Source organism: Eutrigla gurnardus (genome assembly GCF_963514095.1).
Source record: "Eutrigla gurnardus genome assembly, chromosome: 8".
In the NCBI taxonomy this organism is placed as follows: Eukaryota; Metazoa; Chordata; class Actinopteri; order Perciformes; family Triglidae; genus Eutrigla; species Eutrigla gurnardus.
In genome coordinates this window covers 18,238,263-18,263,800 of record NC_139922.1, presented here as the reverse complement: position 1 = coordinate 18,263,800, position 25,538 = coordinate 18,238,263, and the positions used below count along the sequence as shown (strand labels likewise).

At 40.5% G+C, this 25,538-nt stretch overlaps 1 protein-coding gene across 1 annotated transcript in view; it reads left to right on the top strand.

Moving 5' to 3' along the window:
* The first annotated feature begins 367 nt into the window (after positions 1 to 367).
* LOC311017648 (helicase ARIP4-like) overlaps positions 368 to 25,538 on the top strand; it is a 56,135-nt gene continuing 30,964 nt past the window's right edge. Inside the window, exons 1-2 of the mRNA XM_084016132.1 lie at positions 368 to 460; positions 17,671 to 17,831. Of these exons, the coding sequence (XP_083872258.1) occupies positions 17,717 to 17,831 (115 nt within the window). The 5' untranslated portion in view covers positions 368 to 460; positions 17,671 to 17,716. The remainder of the gene's footprint in view (positions 461 to 17,670; positions 17,832 to 25,538) is intronic.

Below are 25,538 nucleotides of genomic sequence, written 5' to 3'. Positions count from 1 at the left end.
ATATAATATTATTAATGTATTTAAAATAATAAATACATAGAACAAGGAAATAAAAAAAATAAAAATCAACAGGATGTGAAAGTATGATACATGCTATTAAAAATAATAATTATAGACATAATTAATATGAGTAAAACAGCGCTGTGAGTTATTATACTTGTGTTTAGTGCAGTTATGCAGCTTTTGTAACCTCAACAGTTTGGATGCTCTAGCACTTCCGGAACTTTCGTAATGGCTTTTGTGTGCGCGCGCGCGCGTGTGTGTGTGTGTGTGTGTGTGTGTGTGTGTGTGTGTGTGCAGAGCGCTCGAGCGCATGCAGGAACCGTCAGGACCGACCCTCCTCTTCCAGCAAGAAACTGATGAATGAGTGGAAGCGGCCAAGCCTGCCCTGCATCTCATTACCACTTCAGAAATAAAAGCTTTTCCACTCGGAGGGACTCGCCGCCGAACCGGACGGAAGGTGAGACACACGGCGTGTTTAATGTCCGCTCGGAAAGGTTTTTCTCAGCCCTTTCTCTCCATTTGTATTTCTGCCGGGCGTCAATTAGACTCCAGACAATAGCGGAGCACGCTGCACTTGTGCACCTCCGCTTCCTTGTGTCTGCAGTGCCGTTGCAGCCTTCCTCAGTGTTATGAAACAAGCACGCTGCTTCCTTTCTTTCTTTCATTCTTTCTTTCTTTTTTCCTCCTCGAACCACAAGCCGGTGACCGCGGCGGAGATGAAACCAGCGGGGGCACACATGTGCTGACACATCTGCGGATTGAAATAACCCCGGTGAAATGAATGAGCCCTAATTTGTGCCGGTGTTACCTAACGGCGAGTTAGGCTATAAGGGCAAACCGAAAATGGAAGTGGCTTATGTAAAGAGTTACATAAGTTGAGGCCTAAATGTCAAGTGAGGTGTTTTAGGGAAGTCTTGGCTACTTCTGAGGGACAGTCATGAAGGGTTGCAGCAGAGGAGGTCAGTCTGAGGTTAAAGAGCAAACCTCAGGAGCTCGGTACTGCACCTTTTGTAGTTGCAGTTCCAACACTCGCCTCCAGTGGTAGAATGGGCTGTGATCACAGGAAAGCAGACAGATGGTTTTGACTCTGTGTGTGTGTGTGCGTGTGCGTGTGTGTGTGTGTGTGTGTTTCAGGTTGCCCTGGTTCACCTTGTTGACCCAGGTGACCCGGTAAGACTCTTGTACTCGTTTCACCCATTGGTAGGCAGATAGTATCAAGGGTCTTGCCTAAGGGCGTTTGCCACACCCTAACCGTGAATCTAACCTCTTCAACTGATGGTTAACACAAATATGTAATCGGCAAATCACATGACAGCAAGTCAATGTAGGCATGTAGGCAATCAGTATGGGGAAGAAAGGCGATTTAAGTGACTTTGAACGTGGCATGGTTGTTGGTGCCTGACGAGTAATTCAGAAACTGCTGGGATTTTTGAACTGACTTTAAGCAGACTGAAATGTAGTCCTTCAGCAGAGCTGTAGACTTCCTGCCTCAGACACGGACTGGAAAAGCAACTGCACTCAAGGTGGTGTTTTTAAAAAGGAATGAAAAACAATGCAAAGCAGGGGTCAAGCAGGGTCATTACTGACCCACAATCATTTGTGCAGCGAATATATGAGCAAGAGAGTGAAAGTTCAATGTTGAATGTATACTGCATGTACTTAGTAAGGCCTGTTATGTACTAAAGGGAATATTAGAAAAGTATACTGTTGGGCATGAGGTGTGAGAGAGAGAGAGAGATGATGAGCAGGACACAGATGTGTTGGGCTCCAGATTTTCTTTTCTTTTTTAGACTTCTAGTCCTCAGCCTCAACTGGCACTGACTTCAAGCAGCAAAAGGCTTTATATAACTTTTTTTTTTTACATACTCGCCAAAAAGCTGTTAGCAGGCTTTGATGTATAAAATTGTTGTAGTTTTCCTTTTAAAACAGACTCGTAGGGTGTTAAAAACTGAGCCTTGTAATTTAGGTTAGTTCTGCCTATTTTCAACCCAGTGGCGTTGTCTTTGTTATGCAGTGCTCATTTACGGTTCAAATTGGTGGGGCAGGCGGGCTTCCAGGCTACCAGGGAAAAAAGTGTGTGTTTAGCTGCTTATGATAATTGGAATCATTTAAATGTACCAGTTCAATATACTGTGAGTTAAAGGGCTCTTTTTTTATTGTATTTTGATGGGAGCCAGAAGTTGAAAAGCAACATGTCAAGGAAAGCACAGGCGTAACTAATAAGCTAAATTATGTCCGATTGCGAGGTCACTGTCATGCCTTAACAGCGCACTTGCTGTCAGTGGGACTGAACCATTGTTAATGTTATTAGTTTCACAACCAAAATATCTACTGTGGAAAAAGGTATTTCAGCTCATTATTACTTGCAGCACTAACAGCCCTTGTTTAAGTGATCTGCAATCAAAACATTTAGTTTGTTGTTGTGTTGAAGCTTTAGATAATTTCTCCTGCTGCGAAGGAAACGCATCATCTTCTGTCTTAAATCACGTTATCTAAAAAAAGTCTATTGGAGTGTTTTCCGATGCTGACCAGGCATTTGGTTCAGGTTGATCGATCCACTGCAAGAAGATTATGTTCTAATAGTCTGATTCTCAGACTTTTCTGTCTGCCTCTGCTGCCAGTGTTGATTCAGACACTTTGTTCTGTTAATCTGACCTTGGATCAGGTATCCAGTGATCCACTTTAGCCAGACGCAACCTTAGCTGATGAAACCCTCTCGCTTCCATTCGTACCTTTTTTTTTTCTTCAGGAAAGCTCCGACAGAACAGAGGGGAAATACGATGTTTGTGTAGAATGTGTTCATTGTTGGTGTGCTTTCTAGTAAAGGCGAGTGTGTCTTTAAAAAGCCTAACTGCAGTAACTGGCTGTCAAAGTTGTTTTCTTTCCTTTTATGGACCCAGACTTTTGATGGAGATATGTGTTGGTATGAAGGTCATAGTGCATGTTTGCTTACATAAGAATGTCTGGAATGGATTCTTTGCACTTGTGGTATGTTTGAGCTGTTGACAACACCTTCCAGGTGTGTGTAGTTTGTGTTTTTTATTTTTGGTGCCGTTTAGACCCATATTTTCTGCTTGATTTAGAAAGGGGGTCTAAGGTTGCTTCTGTGGCACTCATCTTTTCATCCCTCCCTTCATCCTTTCATCACTCCCTCAGTGTGTTCCTGCTACTGAGCTCAGCAGGCGGCGGAGAGCAGGAACAGAGTGCTCAGAGTGGCGAGGACGGCTGAACGTTGCTACCGCCGGCTTTCTTGACAGTTATGCACATTGTTGGCGAACTAACAGGAGCAGATTCGGTTATTAATAAATTACTTTTAATATCAAAAGGAATTACTGATATCAATATAATTATTAATGTAATTAATAAAAGCGGGGCACCACCTCGGTCGTATCCCAGGGGCCCCTGGGGTCCATGTGGCTGTCAGCCAATAGGGCACCAGAGTTTGCATTTCATCAGACGAGGTGAGAGGTATGAACCAAGATGGAGGTTTGGCGCAATTCCTTTGTGTCGTAGTCGGGCCTTGTGTGACCGCATGTCAAGGCTTCTAGCCTCCATGTAGCCTGTTTTTGTTCTTCCACATGGTGAGGTCACAACAACATTAATGGTAGACGAGTTTTCATCTGTCGGTCTATGAGAGGGGAGGAGACGTCCGTACACAACTACTAGTAAGTACTGGACTATATTTAGTTCTCAGCTTAAAAACTACAATGATTAGATGATCAATTAGTCAATCGACAGAAAAATAATCGTATTTTCTTCATCAATTAATCGTTAAAGTAACTTTTCATGCCAAACTCAAGCTAAACTCAGTATTTTGGGGATTTGGACAAAGCAAGACATCTAAAGACATCACTATTTGTGTCAAACAAATGTCCACTATGCTTTACTAGAATTATCTGTCAGCCTGATATTTAGTTTTTTTATAAAAATTGGTTTCAATTCAGTTTAAAGATCATAATGGGATTTTAAGTTATGTTTTAGAAATGCATTTTGAAAAATGTAGCTCTGAGCAAAGTTGGGAAGAACACAACCCTGTGTTAAATTTCTTAATTTAAGAAATATAAAATATTTTTATAGAATTGTGTACACAAGGACTACACCAAACAAATCTCTTAATACAAGACTTAAAATCTCATGTTCCAAAATATTGGGGGAGAAAACTGAAAAGATGCACAAAATGATATATGATAAAAGAAAAAGCAGATCCATTAACATTCAAGGTCATTACATTAAGTAGAAACCAGGGAGCTTCGAATGGTATGGGTCTCCCCAACACACTCCGCTTCTCTGGCTCGCTCAACCTTAAATGGTGGGGGAGGGATGGAAACACCAGCATCTGTTTGACCTACACTCCTTATAAAACAGCAGGGGAGGGATTGATGCTGGGCATCGTGGGCTGACTGACCTCCGCTGCTCATATTCAGAGAAGACTGAAACAGGGAATGTAGACAAGTAAGAGATTTCAGTTTCGCCCTCTGTGCTTATGGCCAGGAAGGGAGGGAGGAATGTAGGGCGACTGAGACTCCGACGTCCACTGCTTCTTATGTTTTAGTAATTCTTCAACACAACACGCAGGGGGTGATGGACCACTCTTGGTCTGACCTACTAATACTTCAGTAGTTTACTTACTGTAACTTTTAAATCTTTAATGGGACAGGAGTGCGTCGGGACATGGTCGGAGAGGGGCGCGTTGAATCCCTGTCTCCCTGATTCTTGTCACAGTCATGAGATCATGAGGGATAAAGGAAAAGATGCAGCATGGGACAGCTGTCTGGCTTACAGCATTGAACCTGCACTGCATTATACATGTCATTTTACATGCATATACCTGTCTAACACACTGGAGGTGGAAGGACAGAGCTCTCTTTTTCCGGCTCATGTTTGATGCACATAAAACGCAGCGCAGTGAACGGAAAGTTGGATAAAAGGATGTAAGCCATCACAGCGGCAGGGTGGCTCAGTTGCCAGGGGAACAGCCTCACAACTGAAAGGTCACAGACTCAGTTCATGTTCCTGACAAACTGTCTCTTAAGTGTGACATTTAGTCTGTTATCGATTACAGCCCAATGTAGAAAAGTTACTGTGACATTTCTACAGTCAATTCTAGTAAAATGACACTGACTTCAGTCAGTTACGGTATCAAATTGCAGTGATGGTGGAGCAATATGTTGCTATGATATTACTGCATTGAACATCAGATTATTACAGCAGTGTGCTGTTGTAGAATTACAGTATAGTAATCCCACAATGCTTTGAAAAACCCAAATGTCTTGTGTAATAGTCCCCACTGTAATAGCACAGTTTAAGCCTGGTTTCATTTGTATTTATAACAGTTACTGCTGACATGAACAATGAGGGTTCTACTGAAATATAATTTCATGGTTGAGTATGTAGTGAGTTTATAGATATAAATCTAGTATCAGTTTAGGCAGACTGTTCTCATACACTGTGTGGCTATACCTTTAAGAAGAAGAAGTAATCCATTATAATTTATGTATAACAATGTCATCGATTCATATGTAATCCTCATATGGAGGAGGTCGTGATGTTAGAAAAATACAGATTTTTACAAAATACAATTTTACCCTGAATTTTGTAACTTTTAAAGTTATATAAAAAATGATGTATTGTGAATCTAACTGTAGGTAATTAATGGGAAACACTGGATTAGTCATAGAAAATGAGAACTGTGCATGTTATTTTCTATCAAGTACCAAAAAATTGCAGCGTGGCGCGTTTGACTGAATTTGCCATCATCGTACATCCTGTAACGCGACTATTGCACATAGCAACGTAGCGTGCAGCCCTAACATTCACCCAGGTTCAATGTACATTCATAGGGAAACACAGGGAAAACAACTATTACTTTTGGTCCCATGCGAACCGTTGTATGACATGTTGATTAAAGTTAATTAAGTTAATGCGTTAATGAAATCAAGTAGGGATCATCTTTTTATCAAGGTTCCGTCATTTTAGATGTAGTTTTTCCAAGATTTGCATACTACCTGAGCACTCACACACACACACACACACACGGGGGCTGTTAGCTGTAGTAAAGTAAATGTCGGAGCATATGTTTGCCTTTTTTTGCCCCAGAACTGTTTTTCCTTTAATGGAAAGATTCTACTAAGCCGGTGTTGTGGTAAAAACCTCTTACTGCTGGTCTACTCCCTTCAGGGCCTCAACATCTAAACTTTTAATGATTTAACATCTTCCTCAAGACGTGTTCCCCCATCATTTATTCGCTGAGTCGAGGCTTTTATTGGCGTGCTTGTAAAGTTTTGTCCGATTTTTGGTCTGGATCTCTCCAGACAATGTGTCTTTCTGTGGGCCTCCATGAACTGCTTTTGTACTTCTGTGTTTGTGAGGCCCAAACGAATTGTAACATGAAAGGCTGTATTTTTCCCACTCTAAATTCTTCCATTCATGCCAATCAAATGTCACCTCATCTCAGTCGCATTTACTGCAACTGATTACAGTCATCATCGATTAGTCTGTTGATTATTTACCTGATATCTCATGAAATGTAAAATTAAAAATGACCATCACCTTTGATCTGAGCCCAGGTAATGGTCTTCAAATAACAGTCCAAAAACCAAAGAGATAAACTTTTATTATCGTGTGAGAAGCTCGAACCAGCACATGAGGTATTTCGGCGTGATAAACGATGAATTGATGATCAAAGTAACTGTACATTTTTTTCTGAACACACCTTCAGGGTTAGTCAGTGATGGTCCTCTCAAATATAGAAGGATGATTCGTTCATGTTTATGTGGTTAACCTATCTTTAGTAATAATTAGAGATGGCCAAAGAGACACTGTGCATGTATGTGTTGCTACATTAAAGCAGTAAAAAGCTTTTTTGCTGTTGTTGCTTAGTATCTTTATTTTAAAAATGTGGTGCATGAGAATTGAAAACAATCAGAACCACAGTTACAAATAGAAACATAATTATATAATCTGTGCACTCAAATGATCAAAAGAAAAAACAAGCCATGCTTTGAATTTTAAAGGTGTAATTAAATCTAAAAGAAAAAACTTAATTAAAGTGTCTGTAGATCCACTAATCATTTCAGAACTATGGAAAATATGTTAAACTCTATGAAGAGGCACTAGCGAGGGATCATTAGATTTTGGCTCATGAAATATTCAGCTTAGATGTAAACAAACACATTTAACTCAACAGCAGACCCAAATGGTTTATCACAGTTTGCCTTTTCAGTTTCATCAATCAATACGTTTGACACAATCCTATTTTTGGTGAACTATCGGTCCTCCACACTGGATTTTCCCTGTTGGATCACATTCCCTTTTAGATGTTTAGTGTGCCTGAGAAACCCAAGGGAGGAGATCAAAGTTGGCAGAGACGTATGGGGGAAAACTAAGCTTGGATTTCAACATTTACCGGCTTGCCTACATGGTTTTTAAAAAAAAGAATATGTCTAAGATATTGATAGTGGATGGAAATAGATTTTTTACTTAAATGTTTAGTGTCGGTGCAGTTTTTTTCTCACCATTCTGAAGTGTCATACAGGTTTTTCATGTTGCAGAAATCTAATCCAAGGCACTCTTCTGTAAGAAAGCTTCAAAATGCCTTTATTAAAACAGGTAGAAAATAACTAAAAACACAACTTAAACAAGGACCGCTGTCCAGCCTTCTTCAGGAATTACAATAATCAGGAGGTTCCTGTTGGTTGAGTTGTTTGATCCTATTACCTCCACATATTTTTCTTTAAAATGTCTAGCCATTGGTTAGTCATCATTTTTGTGTCTTTATCGCATACTACTTTATATAGCTTTTGTAATAGATTCTAATGTATGTTTAATGTATAATGTATGTTCTATGTATGTTATTGCTACTGGATGCTTGAATTTCCTTCGGGATCAATAAAGTATCTATCTATCTAGTAGATAGATCTATCTATCTATCTAGTAGATAGATCTATCTATCTATCTACTTATCTTCTCACAGTGTATCTGGTAGTCTGTTTTGTGACAAATTCATTAAATGACAAAGGTTGTCTTAAAATGAATAAAGTGTCTTATTTCATAGCTTTTATCTCCAAGGATATCCTGAAAGCTTCTCCATGTTAACACATTAGAGCAGTGATTACAATGACCACACAGGAAAACCTTAGGGTTTTAAGGGGAGCCAGGTAGTTTTGGGGTCTGCAGGAAGATTGGCTATCAACAAGCTTCTATGTATTAGATATTTTCATGACATACTTTTCTGTAACTTTCTGAAGAAGGCTGGACGCTGAAATGCGTTGAAGTAATCTTTTTAATGAAGGCATTTTAAAACTTTCTCAGAGACGAGTGCCTCAGTTAAGATTTTTGCTTCATACCCCCCTACCAAAGAGCACCGTATTATTTTCACAAACACTAGTTTCAAGAAGCTCTCCAGTTCCTTCTTGTTTTTCTTTGTAGGTCTTTCATCTTCTTGTATTAGCTGCCAGCAGAATAAGCCGGGTTGGCTTAGATGGGTTGAGCAGAGGAGACCCTTCCCCTCATATGTCCCCATATGAACCCTAAACAACCTCAATGACCCTTCTAAACCCTCACTGATTGGCTGGAGAGCAGCCAGCAGCATCCAATTAGAGGTCATCTTTGCACAATGATTTCTGATCCCTCCCTTGCTGCCTCTCAACCCCTCCCAGTTCAACTACATGGACTCGGGAGGTATGGATGAAGAGTGTGAGCTCCTGCATTACTGAGGAGCTACTCATCTTCAGTTTCAGGAAAAAACAACAAACATAGCATTTTGAATTCAATCATCAATAAGTTAATAAGAATTTCATCTGTGTCTTCACTGTATGACTTCTAAAATTTCCAGGACAAGAGATATGATTCTTCATGGGTGAGGTTTTCTTCTTGTTTTCTTTTTTAAAACTGTGTTCAGAGGCTGCCAACTGCCAAATGGAGCATTGGATATGACACCTATGTGGAATTAGCCTGAGGGTTTACCTGTTTAAAAATATCCTGAAGTGAGTCATTGCAGGTCAGCATTGTTTACCGATCCAGGTCACTAACTTGTGTGAGACCTCTCGGCCAAAGTCTTAAATGCAGGTCAATCCTGAATAAACTTGTATGCTTTGTAGATATTTCAGGCTCAAGGACAGAATTAGAACAGTTAGTGTATCTTTGTGAGTGACCTACAATCAGCAGGCTGCAGGTGTGTTATATATGTCAGAGGCCAGATAGGGTTAGCTTGGCCAAATATTCAGATGAACTCTGAGACATGCTCACGTGAATGTGTGTTGTTTAATAAGATGCAAATTAAGCAAATATGAAATATATGTTTGTCTCGGAACTTAAGCATGGATGTTGGGGTTGCCTGCAAACAATTGGTCGAGTAGTCCAATAATCTGCTGTTCAATAACAACTTTGATAGTCATTTATCATGAAACAAGACTAATGGTGTGATCCATTTACATGCTACACCCTGAGGAGGTTTTTAATAGTATGCTGTGTGTTCACGCGTAAAAGGGATAAAGTAGGCAGGATTCATACTAAAGACTAAAATATCGATGGACACTATTCTCCCATAATGCATGAAAACATTCCAATTAAATGTTGAAATGGCGCTATAAAAAAAAGAGGGAAACAAACATATGGGGACATATCATGAGTCAGTGCTAGTGCACATATTTTGGGTATCTGAAGTGCATACCAACCCACAAACTGTGAAGTGACAGATGGTGTGAAAAATAATTCGTTTTTAAACATTGACGCATGTTCTAGTAGAAACTTAACATTCAAGTAGGAACCTGAAAATGATCATGATGCGTCGCTTCTACAGTTTTGGAAAGCTACTGCAATTAAAGTTCACAAAGAGGCATCGATGCTTTTCTAAGTTTGTCCTTGACATCTGACATCGTGTTGTTTATTTATTTTAACTGCTAAAATCAGTTTTATTTTAACAAGTAGCATGTAGTACTACCTATGAGTATAGGGTATAGATTTAGTATGTAGTGTGCATTCGGGACAGTCTTTTAATCTACAGCCCTACTTTGCCCTTCCAATTTTGGATGATTGGATCTATTACTTGTTCTTTGGAGTTTGAATACACTTCCAATGCATGACATGGAATAACATTAGATATGAGAAATAATCAATTTGAAAACAAACTATTTTAATGCACTTAACAATATATGAAAATATTCTTTTTCATAACTGTTGCATCACTCTAAAGCAAACCCATAAAAACATAATTTACCCTCATCAGTGTATTTATAGTTTGTGTGTGTGTGTGTGTGTGTGTGTGTGTGTGTGTGTGTGTGTGTGTGTGTGTGTGTGTGTGTGTGTGTGTGTGTGTGTGTGTGTGTGTGTGTGTGTGTGTGTGTGTGGTTCATGTTGCCTTTGATTGAAGGCAGCCTCTGACATGATTGGTGAACCCCGTCCCTCCTTCTGTATTGTGTAATTCTGTTACACAAGTGAAGGGATGTGATGTAGTAAATCTGTAAGCCAGTCAAATATAAAAGCAAGGTGTTATACAATATCTGTTTTCAGAGACACAAATGGTCGCTTTTTAAATCTTGCAAATGACCAGCATTAGGGAAAACGACGGTGCAGACTGTGCGTCATTGGACTCTTATGGCATTCGCAGGATCATTTGCGTCACTTGTGCTTGATGTGCCGGGGAGGGGCTTACCTCCATGTAGACACCGACACGCTTTCATCAATCATGGCTGAAATAACACTTTTGCTGTATTTGTACATGTTGTGGAAGTTCCAGATATGCCATTCTGTTCTGAGTTCACAACATCACCCAGAGGTACTCGATGAATTTCACTGAGCTGTATTCACGGTGAAGTCAAACATCGGCTGGTTAACTACAGCAGTATGAACCCAAAACAAACTAATTGCAATAAATGGATATAAAGAATGCTGAAATAACTAATTACAACAATTTGTAAGAAGTCTGAAGTCATGGCATGTTGGGTCTGTCCACAAGACGATAAGAAAATGACTTTTAAAATGCTAACGCTATAGCTGCTCCATCAACACTTAAAATAACTTCACCCAGGCATAAATACGGCAGCGACCTTGTTGTTTCTACATGCACCGTCTGGTTTATACAGTGTTATTAGGTCTCTGTACTAATGGTTCTATCGTAGCTTTTCTGGCCACCTCACCTTTGATGAAGCAGTGCTTATTTAATCCTTTTGAACGAGAGGAACGAAGAAAAGGCTTTAAGAACGCAGCAGCTATGGTGGTATAATTATTATTATTTTCTCTGTCAGGTGGATCATGCGATCGGTCCCATATTTGCACCTCGGAGTCTGTCTACGGCTCAGCTCGCATTCTGTTGCAGCAAGCTGCATAATATTTTGGGTTATGACTGCATGCTCAAGGACCTCTCGTGGTTATGGTGACTCACACTTTCTCAGAACAACTTGGCAAGATTTTATGAAATGTAATGTATTTATTCAGTCATACAGTAGAGACTAGAGTAGAGGTCTTTGCAGACACACCAAGTGCACTCCACAGTGCAAATTTAAACTGCATCCAGTGCATTCTTTCATACTGTAATTTCCTCAGAGCTAATAGGAGCCCTGAGCCCCAAGAATACTGAGATTAATTTAATCAAAAAGCATCTTTGGACTTCAACAGATCATGTCTAATCTGATTTATTTAGGAAAGTTTGACTAAAAGCAGCTCACATTCATTTTCTTGTTTAATTCTCTTGAGTGGTATCGCCCCCCTTCTCTTTTTCTATTTGTCTCCTCCCTCGTTTAAATCTTCCTTGAGCTCCCGCGGGGTTTCTAATGAGGCACTGCTACACACCATTAAACGCTGCTGACGTATGAACCTGGAGCACAAGGCCAGTGTGTGTATTTGTGTGTTTTCTTTGGAAGAACCTATTTGAGTTGTCAAACCTTGAGAGTGAGGAGATTTTTGGAAACTAAAGAAATTAAGGGAAATTAGGTCTAACCTCAAGGTTATGGTTATATTAGTTTTAGGCTAAGGTTAAGATAAGGTGCAAGTAAGTGGAAGTGGAGTTGAGAAAAAGAAAATGTGTGGTGGTTTTCAAGGCGACTTTCAAGCTGTGAGAAAGAGAGGGAGAAGTGGAGAAATTAGTGTGTGTGTGTGTGTGTGTGTGTGTGTGTGTGTGTGTGTGTGTGTGTGTGTGTGTGTGTGTGTGTGTGTGTGTGTGTGTGTGCGCACACAATGTCCTTGCATCTTGGCATGCATCTTGTACAACTTTTTTCGAGTAAGCTGAACAGGGGCATTATTAGCCAGATCTTATGTAAGGCAGCTTATGCAAGCAGCTGTCTTCTCACCGGCCGCCTCCTTTATCATCCGTTGTATTTCTCTTTCTCTCTTCCCCTAGGGACACTTCCCTTTTAAGAATGCACCTGTATCTTCAACCTAAATCACAAACTCTGTATGTTCACAACATTGAATAAAAACTAGTGCAGTGCCCTTTTGGAGATTGCTTGGCTGGTACATTGGATGGTATTGTTGCAGAGAACCATACAAACAGCAGCTAATGATGAAATCCTTGACTCCGCCCCTGCTGCTCCCTGCTGTTCCTCATTGTATTCAATGTTTTTTAATATACAATGGATTCTTTTACTATTTTTGGGGATATTTCATGGACTAACACAGTCAAATCAGTCGGTAAATCAAAAAAAGTTATCAATGAGAATAAACAAGAAAAGTGTAGAATATTGAGAGCGAGTCCTAAAGCCCCGCCCGGGCTTCTTCACAGAGCTTTGTTGACTTTGTTATTCAATGTGTATTAATATTGGACATGCCAGTCCAAAGTGCTCCATCTTCAATGTCTTCAGCACCTCCTTGAAAAGACCTTCAGTATTGTACACACCCGAGAACACCGAGTTGATATTTACATTTTACATGAAACCTTCCCAATGCCTGCAAGTGATAATAGCAAAAACTATCAAAAGCCGGCCGAACTCGTGATCCCAGATCATGATGCCCTGACAGTTTGGGAATCCTGTAGGGCAAATGTGGAGCTCCAGACAACATTTTGGCCAGCCTAGTTTAAAAATAGTTGACGTTACGCCGGATACAGTGTTTGGACGGAGACACCAGACTGGCAGCAACGGATAGTCTTGACAGATTTAAAAGGGGAGTGAGAAGTTCAGAGAATTTTTCACCTTTAGGCTTGTTGATATGCAGAAGAAATTGTGTAGAATAATTAATGAAAATTACACATTTCATGTGCACGTACGCACAGGGTTTCTTCACAACTGTCTGATGCTGGCTGCACAAAATGTAGTCTAACCAGCGGATCTGGCATACAGATCATAATGGTCCCTGATGTAATTGTGGCTTGACAGCGCGCAACATCACTCCAGTTGGAGACTGCAGCGGATGTAGATACGCTCATCTCACCTGCAAGAGTTAATCAAAACTTGAAGACCTTTTTATTAAATTGAGGCCATGAATTACACCCTGTGTGCACAAATTAGTAAATACATATTTTTTTTCTCTCCATGGCCAATGGAATGCACAACTTCTTATGTCCATCGCTAATGTAGCCTACTCATTACTAAATCATCACCCAGAAATGATTAAATGTCACAAGACAGGCATTTCAGTTGTTGTGTCCGTGTTCTTTGACATGTTCACAGCTGGTGGGTTTCTGGTTGGGAGGAGATCCACGTATATGATCTTAAGCTTGTCCAGGCCACAGCGTTGTCCTAGTTTTCCTAGAGAAATTAAGGTTATCTCATCCCTCCCACCCTTTGGTCATGGGTTTATGGTTGGTTTTGGTTTTTAGGACACCAGACAGACCAGACAGCTTTCCTCCCCTGTGGTTCTGTGTACTCTCCCCCTCTCTCACACCTCCTCCTGTCTTTGTCCATCTCCCCCATCATCCTTCATGCCTCCCACTTTTTATTTTTATTCCCCCCTCTGTGCTTTTTATATTTCGGCCTCGTCAGCATCTCGTTTCCATATTCCCTGATGTAAATTGCTTCTCAGACTGTCTGGCCCAGTCAAAAGAAATGCTGTACTCCACAATGCAATGTTGGCTGAATCAGAAGTCCTTGAACACTTTCTCGGCCCGCTGTGTGATGTTATGTAAGGTAAAACTTACATTTAACTTCTTTTTTTTAAATTAAGATTTCAACTCGCCGTATGCAAGTAAGAGAGTTTGAACAGTTTGAAAGTCTTCTCCATTCCTCCATAAACAATGTCTTCCAACTTCCTAAACTTGTGACTGTATTTACATGAAATGCATGGATGCACCAGCTTTTCTTTTCTACATTACATCCAGTACACGCACACCTCTTCCCGCCTATCCCTTATGTGCAAGCAGGCAGTTTAATTCCTGCAAAGGCAGACTCCGCCAGTAACAAAATGCCTACTACAGGCAATTACAGAATGCAAATACATTCAATAGCTGCCGACCAAATAACAAATGGGATTTGGTACAAAGAAAACCAGAAGGATTATAAGTTGAGTCTTTTTCCCCCCCTAACTTGATTATGTTTTTTAATTTATCCATTTCCATACAACAACAGAGTTAACATAAGTCTGGTGGTGGAGAGAGTATCTCTTAGTTAAATTTCTATCTACCATCAGTAGATGAATGCTTCGATAAAAATGTATGCTGCTACACTGTGTTGAGTTGTAGTGTCATGACTTGCAATTTAATTCAAAATAATGCTTACTGGTTCAGTTTTCAAGGTGCAGAATATCAGTTATGGTAACATGGGTACTGTAATATCATTCTGTCTTTTTCTTTGCTTCTGTCAAAATGCTGCTTTGGTCACATTTACTTTTCCATGTGAAAACTTGTGTCTTGTTCAATGGCAAAATGACAAGATTTGCCTACGAGGCACCCTGTGGAGGATGTCAGATCAATGCTCAGCTGAAAGCAACACAACAAGACAATCACCAGCACCAAACGGTAACATGCAATGCATTGCAACAACCCTGCAGTAAACCTACCTTTCTAAAGCTCCTTTATGAGACTATGTCAATGATTTATACTCACCTCGGTGGTTTTATTTGGGGCTGTAATTTGTGGTGAATAGGTTCATTACATTGTAATATGTTATGATAGTTTTTCACACCAAGTGCACGTCATAAAACTGAGTCGCTGCACAGTCTTGAGAAATGAACATAATCTTCACAAAGTTATTGCAGGTCTGTTGCTTTGGATTGTATTATTGAGCTAGTGTTGATGCATCGTTTCTATTTTCCAGTTGTTGAAAAGTTGTTTCAGACAAGAATACACAGAGAGTCTAACCTACAAGTCAGAGAGTCTAACCTACATGCTGAACCAACATGGAGCTGTATGTTACACAACCAATATTTTACAGCCTGAAGGCCTGACATGAACCGCGTTTGGCCTGCTTTCCCCTGGTATATAAAGTTACATAAAACCTGATGGCAGTGAATGGAGCGGTTTTTGGCTGGGTGTGACATTCAAGTTATGTAGGCTAATAACAAGCTGTACGGTATGTCTGGTTTCATGTGACTGTGGCATTTGACTATCTATGTCCTCCAAGTCAGGTTATATTTAGAGTTGTGTTTTTTAAACAAGATATGTTTTGTTAAAAGTACACAGAGCAGCACTGTGAAGAATCTATTTACAAAAACAAATAAAATATATGGTCATGCACTACTAAAACAGAAAACAGTTCTCTGTGCTTTTTAAAGACAAAGCTATTATAGCACCATTTACTTTGGTACCAGAAATGCTTTTAGCAATGCCCTCTTGATGACAGGTTTTCCATGTCTATACTAAGATAGTTACTCTGTTTGGCTATGAATATTGCCATAGTTGCAAAAACAGTATGTTCACAAGTAATAGGCACAGATAAATATGTCTAAGCCAAAGTCTGCCGCCAACACTTCCCTGGCATGTAATGTTGCATAAGAATCTCACCAAGCCAAGTACTGTATGTGCTTGTTCCCAATTCACTGTAGTGCAGTTACCCAACAGTGTGTTCTGTGGTTGATTACGTGCTAACGGTGTCACACTTACTGATGCTTGTAGGCTTTTCGAGGAACTAACTAGCAGAGGAGTCACTCTTCTAAACTTTTACTTTCTAAATATTATATATCCCTGTGTAAGTCCCCTTGTAAGATCAATAAAGGTGTAATATGCAGGGCTCAGAGGCCTGAGATGGACACAGAAGTCGATATGCAGTGATTGTAACGTGAATGCTGTGTTTACAAAAGGCAACCAACAATATAACTACATATTTTACCTTTTTTTTCCAAGGGAAACGTGACGGAAATGCGTGTTTTTGCTTTTGAAAACATGAGGGATATTTGCGAGTGCTTGACGGAAAAACAGCACTCTTCATGTTCAAATGACCTCTTATAGTCGAGAGTTGGTCATTTTAAAGGAACATAGGGTTTGTTGATATTAACTATTGTTGGGGGAAATGGTTGCATCTCAACAATCCATTTAAAGCTGCTAAATGCAAAATTCTGAGTATTCAGCTCTCAGCAATAGCGATGCTTAAGCCGGTGGCTCGCAGCTAACTATGCTAACAACGCTTACAGTACAAACAAAGGCAACCGTGCTCAACAGTAGACTGCTTAAAGATTATATCCTTACATAGAATGCAGTTGTTTGCTGCTGTATTGATGCTCTGAATATCAAATAGAGAAGTGTTGAGAAATGTGTGGTTATATACATTTCTATACAACCAGAAACCAGCACATCAGAGTTAGAGCGAGTTCACCAGGTTCTTGATTATAGAGGCTTATTGTAAAACTGCCCCGTCGGGCCAACAAGTCAACTTGACCCGAGCTACCTGTTGTGCAATCTGCTGTGTGACGTTATGCAAGGTGAGCTGGCAGTCTTTGTGAGAGATGTCTGAGTGGGAGTGCATATTATTCAAAGCTTTTGGTTTTAACCAAGCGAGACTACGAAGGCAGTAATTCTTGTTTACTGTGGTAGATGTAGGCCAAGGAAATGTTCACCGTAACTCAGAGGTCTTGTGATTTATCTATTTGCCCTCCTTTTGAAAATTGCAGTGAGAAAGTCTTTGTTTTATAAATTGCTCAGGATTTCCGTCATTCCGAATGACGTTATATTTTTGTGTTCTGTTGTAACGATTTAAATAATGATTATGATTCTTGTTGAACACGAGAGAATTATGGTGCTATAAAACATAAAGGAAAGAACACAGTGCACAGCTGATAATGAGGGAATGGCAGTATTATTGGCGCACAGAAAAGCATGCTGGTAATGCCGGTGTAATTTTCCTGCTGCTAAGAGATGGTGCTTTAAAAGCCTCCTCTTTCATTGTGTGTCTCTGTGGTACATTTCCATCTGTCCATTTGCTCTACAGCTCTGTCTTTCATCTGCAGTCGTGATCTTTGTCATAACTTCTGTCCTGTCTTTTAGTCAATTCTTCTATTTCTATAATATCTATTTGATACTATTGTGAAAACATCTCCTACAAACATTATTATTCAAGTTTCAATCTATTATTCAAGTTTCAATCTAACATAACATTTAAACACATCACAACATCTGTATATATACATACATATGTTTGTATATTCATACACATGTTGTGATGTGTTTAAATTTTAGTCCATGTGAGTGTACTTTTACGATTATGAGTGTACCCTCTACTATAATGGAGGGCTTTGGAGTCGGGATAAAGCAACATTAACATTAAAAAAAACGTTCACGTGTTCATCTGTTCATACTCTTTGTTTCAGGTGTGTAGTACGGCCATGCTGAGGTAGCAGCAGCCTGCAGGTCAGGATGTCTGCTGAAGAACAGGAGCGTCTGAATGGGAGGAAGAGGGCGATGGAGATCTGCTACATCACTGATGAAGACGAAGACAACGATGGAGATGATGAGGATGAGTGGATACCTGGTGAGTCTTTATCAATGTGGATTCTTTTAAGTTAGGGTGCATTTTTCAGGAGGAACATGTCAACTGTGTGTACGGCTATAGTTTGCATTCATTGTGGGCAATTCAATTGGATGGCTCCAAATAACCATCTCCACACTACATGCCTGTGACTGTTTGAGAACTGAACAGGAGAGAATTGATTAGGTCCATTGAAATGAGAGCTCACAACCTAAATCACAAAGGTGTTTGGGTAAGAAGCATAGACTGTGTATAAGAAGTGGTCGTAGTCATCGTGAGGTCACCTATTGGTTTGTGGAGTATGGTTTTGAAGCCATTTTATTTATTTACATATCTTGGAATTTTTGCAACCAGTGAAGTCGCCCCCGGATGGCCAGTCGAAAGAATGCAAGTTTAATGCACTTCAGCGTTGACTCCACTTTTTAGAACTGGGGGTTGCTCCTTAGTGAGAAGACATTTTTGTCATTGTTTACATTCAACACAAACTTCAGTCTCTAATTTCTCTAGTTTCTCATCAGCCTGACATTGAAGAATTGTATTTAAAGACACTTTAAGAACCGAACACTTTTAGAACAAACTGAACCGGCGGCTGTACAGTCCACACATGTGACCAGACGAGCTCTCCACATCAGCCTTTGGCCTTCTGTCCTCCCTCAGGAAACAGACTCCTCAAAACTCCCTCGTCTCCTCACCTCTTCTGTTGCCAGCATGTGTTACGTAACCCAATGAATCATCGTTGGTTCTTTTAAATGCTTGGTTGTCTGTGTGAGGGGGAGATGTGTCTCTAGCAGTGTGTGTTTGTGTGTAGGAGGTAAGATTTAAACTTTGGTTGGATAACTAACTGACTTTAACCTCATTACAGTGAGAGAAAAGTCTGCACCTAAAGGTAGAGATGAGGGGAGGAGGGGCAGCACGATCAGAAACACCCTGTTAACTTGTCCTACATTGCATAAACTTATCGTACCGTAGTAACGTTCCACCCAAGCTCGGAGTGCTTTTTCAGTTGATGTGCAGTAAATTAAACATCTCGGCATCAACTTAATAATAAAATTAGATTAACTGCAGGAATAACAAATAAAATCTCCTCCCTCTTTTTTCTTAATTAATGCTTTTACTCCTCCACTCGTAGCCATGTGTGTACTTCTGTCTTCGTGCCGACCTTAGGAAGAGAGGACATTTTCATTGGTCTTCACTTCTTCAAATGACTGAGGCTTACAATCAAATTTTAAAGTTAGAATTGGGTAAGAAGAGACCAGGTCTGAGGGTCCTCATACCCTGCCCCAGTCTGGTTTTTGGTCTGCCACTACATCGTGAGTGGTTTCTCAAACATATAATGAAAGCTAAACACATACAAACACTACATCTGTGTGGATCATTTCTTGCCTGGAAAAGGCATTTCTTGCCTTTTCCAGGATGTCTTTACTCTTTTTTTTACCGTCTCTATCACTTCAGATCTTCTCTCTCCGTTAGTGAAAAACAATAGAATTATAATGAGAGCAGAACAGACATTTACATTCAAATCAGCATAGTAGTCAGAGCATCGACCATTTTTTTGGGGAACATTGCTGTTGTGACAGTTGCGGCTAATTTCTGTCTAAATTGTCTTACAGTGATTCTTGGAGGTTTTGTATATTTTTCACATTTTCTATTCTTTTCTATTCTATTGTGGACAGTAGGCCGCAAACAGATTTCTCAAACTAGTGAGCGTGACACTCGTTTGACAACGAGTCAAATGACCACGGCAAATAGTTCAACGTCTGCTCTAATCTCACTTTTTTTCCCATGTAAAACACTTTTCGAAGCACCTGCTCATTTCCTAACATGCGGTGCTGCAAGCAAGCCAACAGGAGATGCAGAAAAACAACTAGCATCTGCTACTAATTGTGTTATAAAACACGAAGAAGACATGGGGCGTTAATAAGCTACCAATTTTACATTTATCTCGGCAAAAACTCTGGAAGCAAGGGATTAAAAAAAACTCTATATTTGCAAACAATGAAATCTTTGCACCATTACTCCATTTGGTTAGTTCTGGTTTCTGTATTACTGGGTAGTTAGCTCGTTCTTCGGCCGTCTTATCAAATTCATGCAACAGTTGATGCTTTCTGTGATGTCGCTGATTAGAGAGAAACATAAGGTGTGAAGTTTTCAGCCTATAGAGAGCTGTGAGTCAGTGTTGGGTGACCCTGTAATACGGCAGATTGCTTGTTAAGTTTGGGCCTCGGCAGCAGAGAGCTCTGGAGTGTGAAGAACTCTTAACAGACACAGACTGTACATGTTGTCCTGATTACAGCAGCGGCACCCTTTTTGGTGTAGCTGTAATGCTAGTTATGTAGGTTCTCAATGTGTTTCTGTGAGAGAGTGAGGGGCGGATGATTGAGATGATGAAACATTAATCATCCAACGAAAAGGGTTCAAGGCCTTGTGCCTTCCTGCTTACCGCTCAGGCTTGTCAAAACATTTTTCCCACAACCGTTGTGCAACACTTTGTATAACTGATCAGACCAAAATGCTACAGAAGTGGCTTTGAGGGTGTGAGGTTGCCGGTGAGATCCCCTCATATTTTGTCAAGTATGTGTCATGGTATTGCAGTTGCAAGTGGGTGCTGCTGCTCTAAAATTTCTCCCATGATCTGTTGTTGAGCTCAGACGACAAACAACAAGCACAGAGTGAAGTTATGAAATAAAATGCCCGTTTCTTTAATGAGGTTGCTGTTTGGCAGCCACATTTTAAACCCTGAATGCATCGCAGCAACGTGGAGGAAATTTTAAAATCACCCCTTTTGCTTTATAACTATGACGAAACTAAAGCATACTAAATAGAAATATCAAATTATCAAGCAGATAATAGAAGCATTTATTTAATGCGCTGTAAAAATGTCAAACAATATATTTGTACTGGAAAATGTATGCCTTTAGTGGCATAGTGTGCCTGCTTTGGTTGGTTCAGATTGTGCTTAGGGCCTTTAAAAGCCTAAACTGCCCTGCGTGTGATGCAGTTCATACACTTCAAAACACTCTAAGGTCTTGTCATTTTTGAGAGACAGCTTGTATTGATTTACAGCACAGATCAATAGGAGGACACTGCTTCCAGATCACAAAGAGAAAAAGCTCTCAGTTTGTCGCCTTGGCAGGTGGTGGAAGAAATGATGGAGAACAATTGCGTTACTTGTTTGTCTTCTTCACTATGCAAGTCTATTTTGCACTCATGACATCATCACCCCCCACTGTCGCCTGCGTTTGGCCCACGGTTGCCATAACAACTGTCACCAGGATGCCGACCCCCTCAGAGTTTTGATGGTTTCCTCCTTAAGGTTTGACATCCCCCATTCTTTTTCTTTTCAACTCCATTTTATTTTCTTCTTCTTTTCATACTTTTCTCTTTCCTCCTCTGATCTTCAGTGATAACCATTTTTGCCTCATATTCAGTACATTCTTTCTGTTCCATTGTTTTCATTCATTCTTCTTCTAACTACTTAATTGTCCTTTTGCCTTTTGTGCATCAGTATTCTTGATAAGATGTGCTTCCCACCTGCTTTGAAGTTAACCGTCTCTCCTCCTCTGCTCTCTGTTAGTCTATAGAGCATCTAAATGGTCTTTCTCCTTGTGTTCTCCAGCTGCTCTTTAAAGGTGCTTAATTCCAAATTCAGAGCAGGTCTATGATTGAAGGATTGCCTCCACACGGCTCTCAACCCAGCTACTGCTGAGCCGGCGGCAAGCAGCGACTAGCTAGCCAGTGAGACACACACTTAGACACAAATGCATTAAAAGGCATGTGCAGCTGAATCCACTACATAAACAAAGCACAGAGAAGCTCCAACTACAACTGAATTTAAAATGTAGCACCTTTAAACAGCTCGATTTTGATTTAAACTATTTTAAAATACAGTTTAAAGACAGAAAGATGCATACTTCAGCTGTGTATAGAGTAGAAAAATGAACATGGGAGAAAATACAGTAATAATATAGCGAGGGAGTTCAATATTCATCAGACAACACACACAAGTAAATACACAAATTATTTTTATTATTTTTGCGGGTGTGATGCTTTTTATATTTTTGGCTTATTTTTGGCTTGTTTTTGGCATGTCAGGTCAATTTTAAAAGAGTTGGATATGTTGTTTGCTTGTCAGATTTGTCAGAGTTTTGGTGTTGTCATGGTGACTATTGGCTTCGCATGACACACATATGACACATTCTGTTCCAATTTGCAGGGCCCTCGTAGAAGTAGTTTCCAAGCCTCTATGCAATGCTAGTTTGTGATCAGGACCATGTTTATATGTCAACACTGTGTTTTAATGTTAGTTTCCTCTCCACTCTCGCTTTTTCCTCATTTAGATATAGAATAATGAATGCATCAGTGTGAAAATATCTGTGATTTTTTAAGTATTTAATTCAATGGATTGGCATAAAACTGAAGTGGTTCCTATAATGGTTCATCGATGGACCATAGAGTTTTAAAAAAGGAATTTCACCCTGGGGCACTCCACATATTATCATAATGAAATACACAAACTCGATTGATAAATATTCCTACAAGAGGAAACTGAACTGTCCCTTTAAGCTGTTGGAAAGCAGTTTCAACCGGAAAAATGCAGATAATACGCACTTAAAGCACACACTCATCAGAGAGAGGGAGGGAGGGAGAAGCCATGCATCAAAAAGTGACATTGAGAAATGGACTTGGGGAGGTGGTACTAGTCCCCTAAAAGTGTGTGTGTGTGTGTGTGTGTGTGTGTGTGTGTGTGTGTGTGTGTGTGTGTGTGTGTGTGTGTGTGTGTGTGTGTGTGCGTGCGCGTGCGCGTGCGCGTGTGCTGCATATTATTGACTCCCTGAGCTCAGATGAGGCTGTCATTAGGTTTAGTCACATCTTTCATAAGACATACACACACTGACTTCAGAGAAGGAGCGTAATAGTCTGTTAATTAGCCTGTTGCTCCCCCGCCTGTGTGTAGGCATGGGCAAGCAGGGCTCTATCTCTCTCTCTCTCTCTCTCTCTCTCTCTCAGAAGAAAAACAAGAAAACATGTTTCCTCCCACGATTGTTACAGACACCTGGTGGTTGAATCAGCAGCAAGATGCATCACCTCGCCATTCCATCGAAACTGCATCGGCGCGGCGCCGGGTAGTTCCTTACGACTTCCAACATCACGCACAAATGTAGCGGAGGAACAAAAAACCTTTAAGAACAAAGTGGAGAAGCATCATGGTCTTTGCAGTCCACAATGTTTTACCGCCACATTTATTTTTGGACACATGCTCAAGCAGGGAGCTGGCAGCTAGCTGTGGAAGCTAAACCAGAGCTCAAAGGAGTATATATTGAACTTGATTGAACTGGAAATGCTTGCGATGTTCTTGAGGGCAAAGGGTGTATCTGACAGTGAATGAAAGCAAATTTCATTCTGCAAGGGAGTCTATCCAAAAAGTCTGCCAGCTCTAATAACGGCTATATACTTAATCTGAGCAAAGATCTAGCTATCTGGCTGTAGGTAATTAAAATAATAGATATTATTAAGTAAAAACCTGTTCTACATGTAAATATGTCCCCATGTTATTACTTAGCTGATTATGGTAAACAGTCTCTGATAGTTATCTTCTCTGCACAAAAGTATGGACAATGTTGAAAATGAGAGCCAATCATCATTATCAACTGCCACCTCTAAGTTGTCTGGAAGGCAACGTTAAACCACACAGCAGACCAGTTTAATTTTGGCCTGTCATCAATTACTCAATTAAAATCAGTTAACGACAGCTGATGAGGCCCGCCAACGCTAACGTTTAGCATTCTAACCAGCGAAAGTGACAGTCTTGTGAAACTGTGTGTTTCGCCGTATCAGAACCCGCTGTGAATCACCGGCACCTGCAAATAGTTTCTCACATTCACACACTCGAATTTTCACTCACGTGTGCAACGAAACCTTGTGGTAGAGGTGAAAACTGGGCCACAGTTGAAACTTATTAGGAATCAAATCTAATAAAATTAGTCTCAACTCAACAATCAAAAATACCCCTTTCATAACTGTGTTTGTGTGTGTGTGTGTGTGTGTGTGTGTGACCTGATTAAGGGCTGCACCGAGTGAAGTGTAGGTGGTGATACAATAACACCAGCTGGTCCACATACTGACGCACCAGACTGCCAGATCATAGTGTGTGTTTGTGAGAGATAGAAACTGATGATGAGGCTTCGAGTGTGAGCAGACTTCAGAAGAGGTGTCCTTCTGGCTCGATGGCAAACCAGGTTACAATAGTTACAAGGGCTAATTTGTTTTGAATCTGCATCAGCTGTGGTCTCTTGAACTCTCCTCATTTCCGCATGCCGCGGGGTCCTACTCTTGTGATTGACTCGGCTTTCCTTGCAATCAGATGGCGATGGGCCCTTGGTAGAAACGGTCAGGAGGAGGAATCCCTGATCTGAGTCTCTGGTGGGCGAGAGTTTTCAGTCTGACCACACTGATCAACCCACAGACTCAAACGATTTTATATTCTCCTTGTGGTTGTAGAAAAGAAAGAGGAGGAACAGACATGAAAAAGTTATATAAACTCAAATATTTGCAGGATTGAATTCTTGATTACTCTGCAAAAAATCTTTGGATTTCATATATATTTCTTTACTCTGCAACTAAATCTAGTGCTTTTAAATCATTTTAGCAGTTTGGCAAAAACAATAGAAATCTAAGCCATCCTGGTCAAGAAGTCCTTGAGGTGGTCCGAAAAAAAACTCTTGTAGTATTTCTATTACCTTGGGTTTAGAGACGTCGTAGGTGAATGTGAACCATAGTTCCTGTGTCCTTTCACTGCTCTAAAACTACTCCACTATAAATAACGCTACTCATTTTGCATAACTAGCAATATTGTCACATACTATACAATGTTTTCAGGAACATCCTGTACCAGACAGCGGTCCGGCACAAACAAAATCGGATTTCATGTTGCTGTGCTGTGCTGTCGCCGTTTAAAAAGAGCAGTAGAATATTTGATGTGTTTATGGCGCCGGCGTTACTTGTTACAGGAAATAGAAGTATTTGACTGCATGCTGTATTTGATGATGATGCTTCAAGCGATGAAGTTATTGGCACTGGTTTTTGGGTGTAGTTAACTCTGTGACGACCTCGGTTGCCGTCTCAGAGGCGGAATATTCTGTCACGCCTTTCGGCCTCGGTGAGCGCTTACAGTGACGACGGGGCGGAATAAAGGCGGAATACTCCTGCAACGAAAAGGCAGTCTAAAGGGGCTACAGATAGAAGACCCCTCAATGTGAACAATGGCAGGTGAACTGAGAGTTGAGTTTCTCTTACTAACTGTCCACAACTCTTCAAGAGCAAGCAAGTCGCTGTCCATCATTACGTGAAACTTCTGACATATTGTCAATATATTGTATGTTGAAATTTTCTGTTTTGAAGCAGTGGACACAAATTATGTACTGTGACTCTAAATGACTTCCCTCTCTCTCTCTCTCTCTCTCTCTCTCTCTCTCTCTCTCTCTCTCTCTCTCTCTCTTAGCTTATGTAAACAGTGAAATTTGAGCTTTCCTTCCTCACCAGAGGAATCGTGGCTGGATAAAAGAACTGTGGTAGTGTGGCAAAGGTGAATTTGTGTGTGTGTGTGTGTTTACGCTTTGACAAGCAGACCTCTGCAAAACATTGCTGCTGTCACCGCCTCCTCTCATCTCCTCCCCCACCTCAGTATGTCTCACTCGGCCGCCCCTCCCCCAG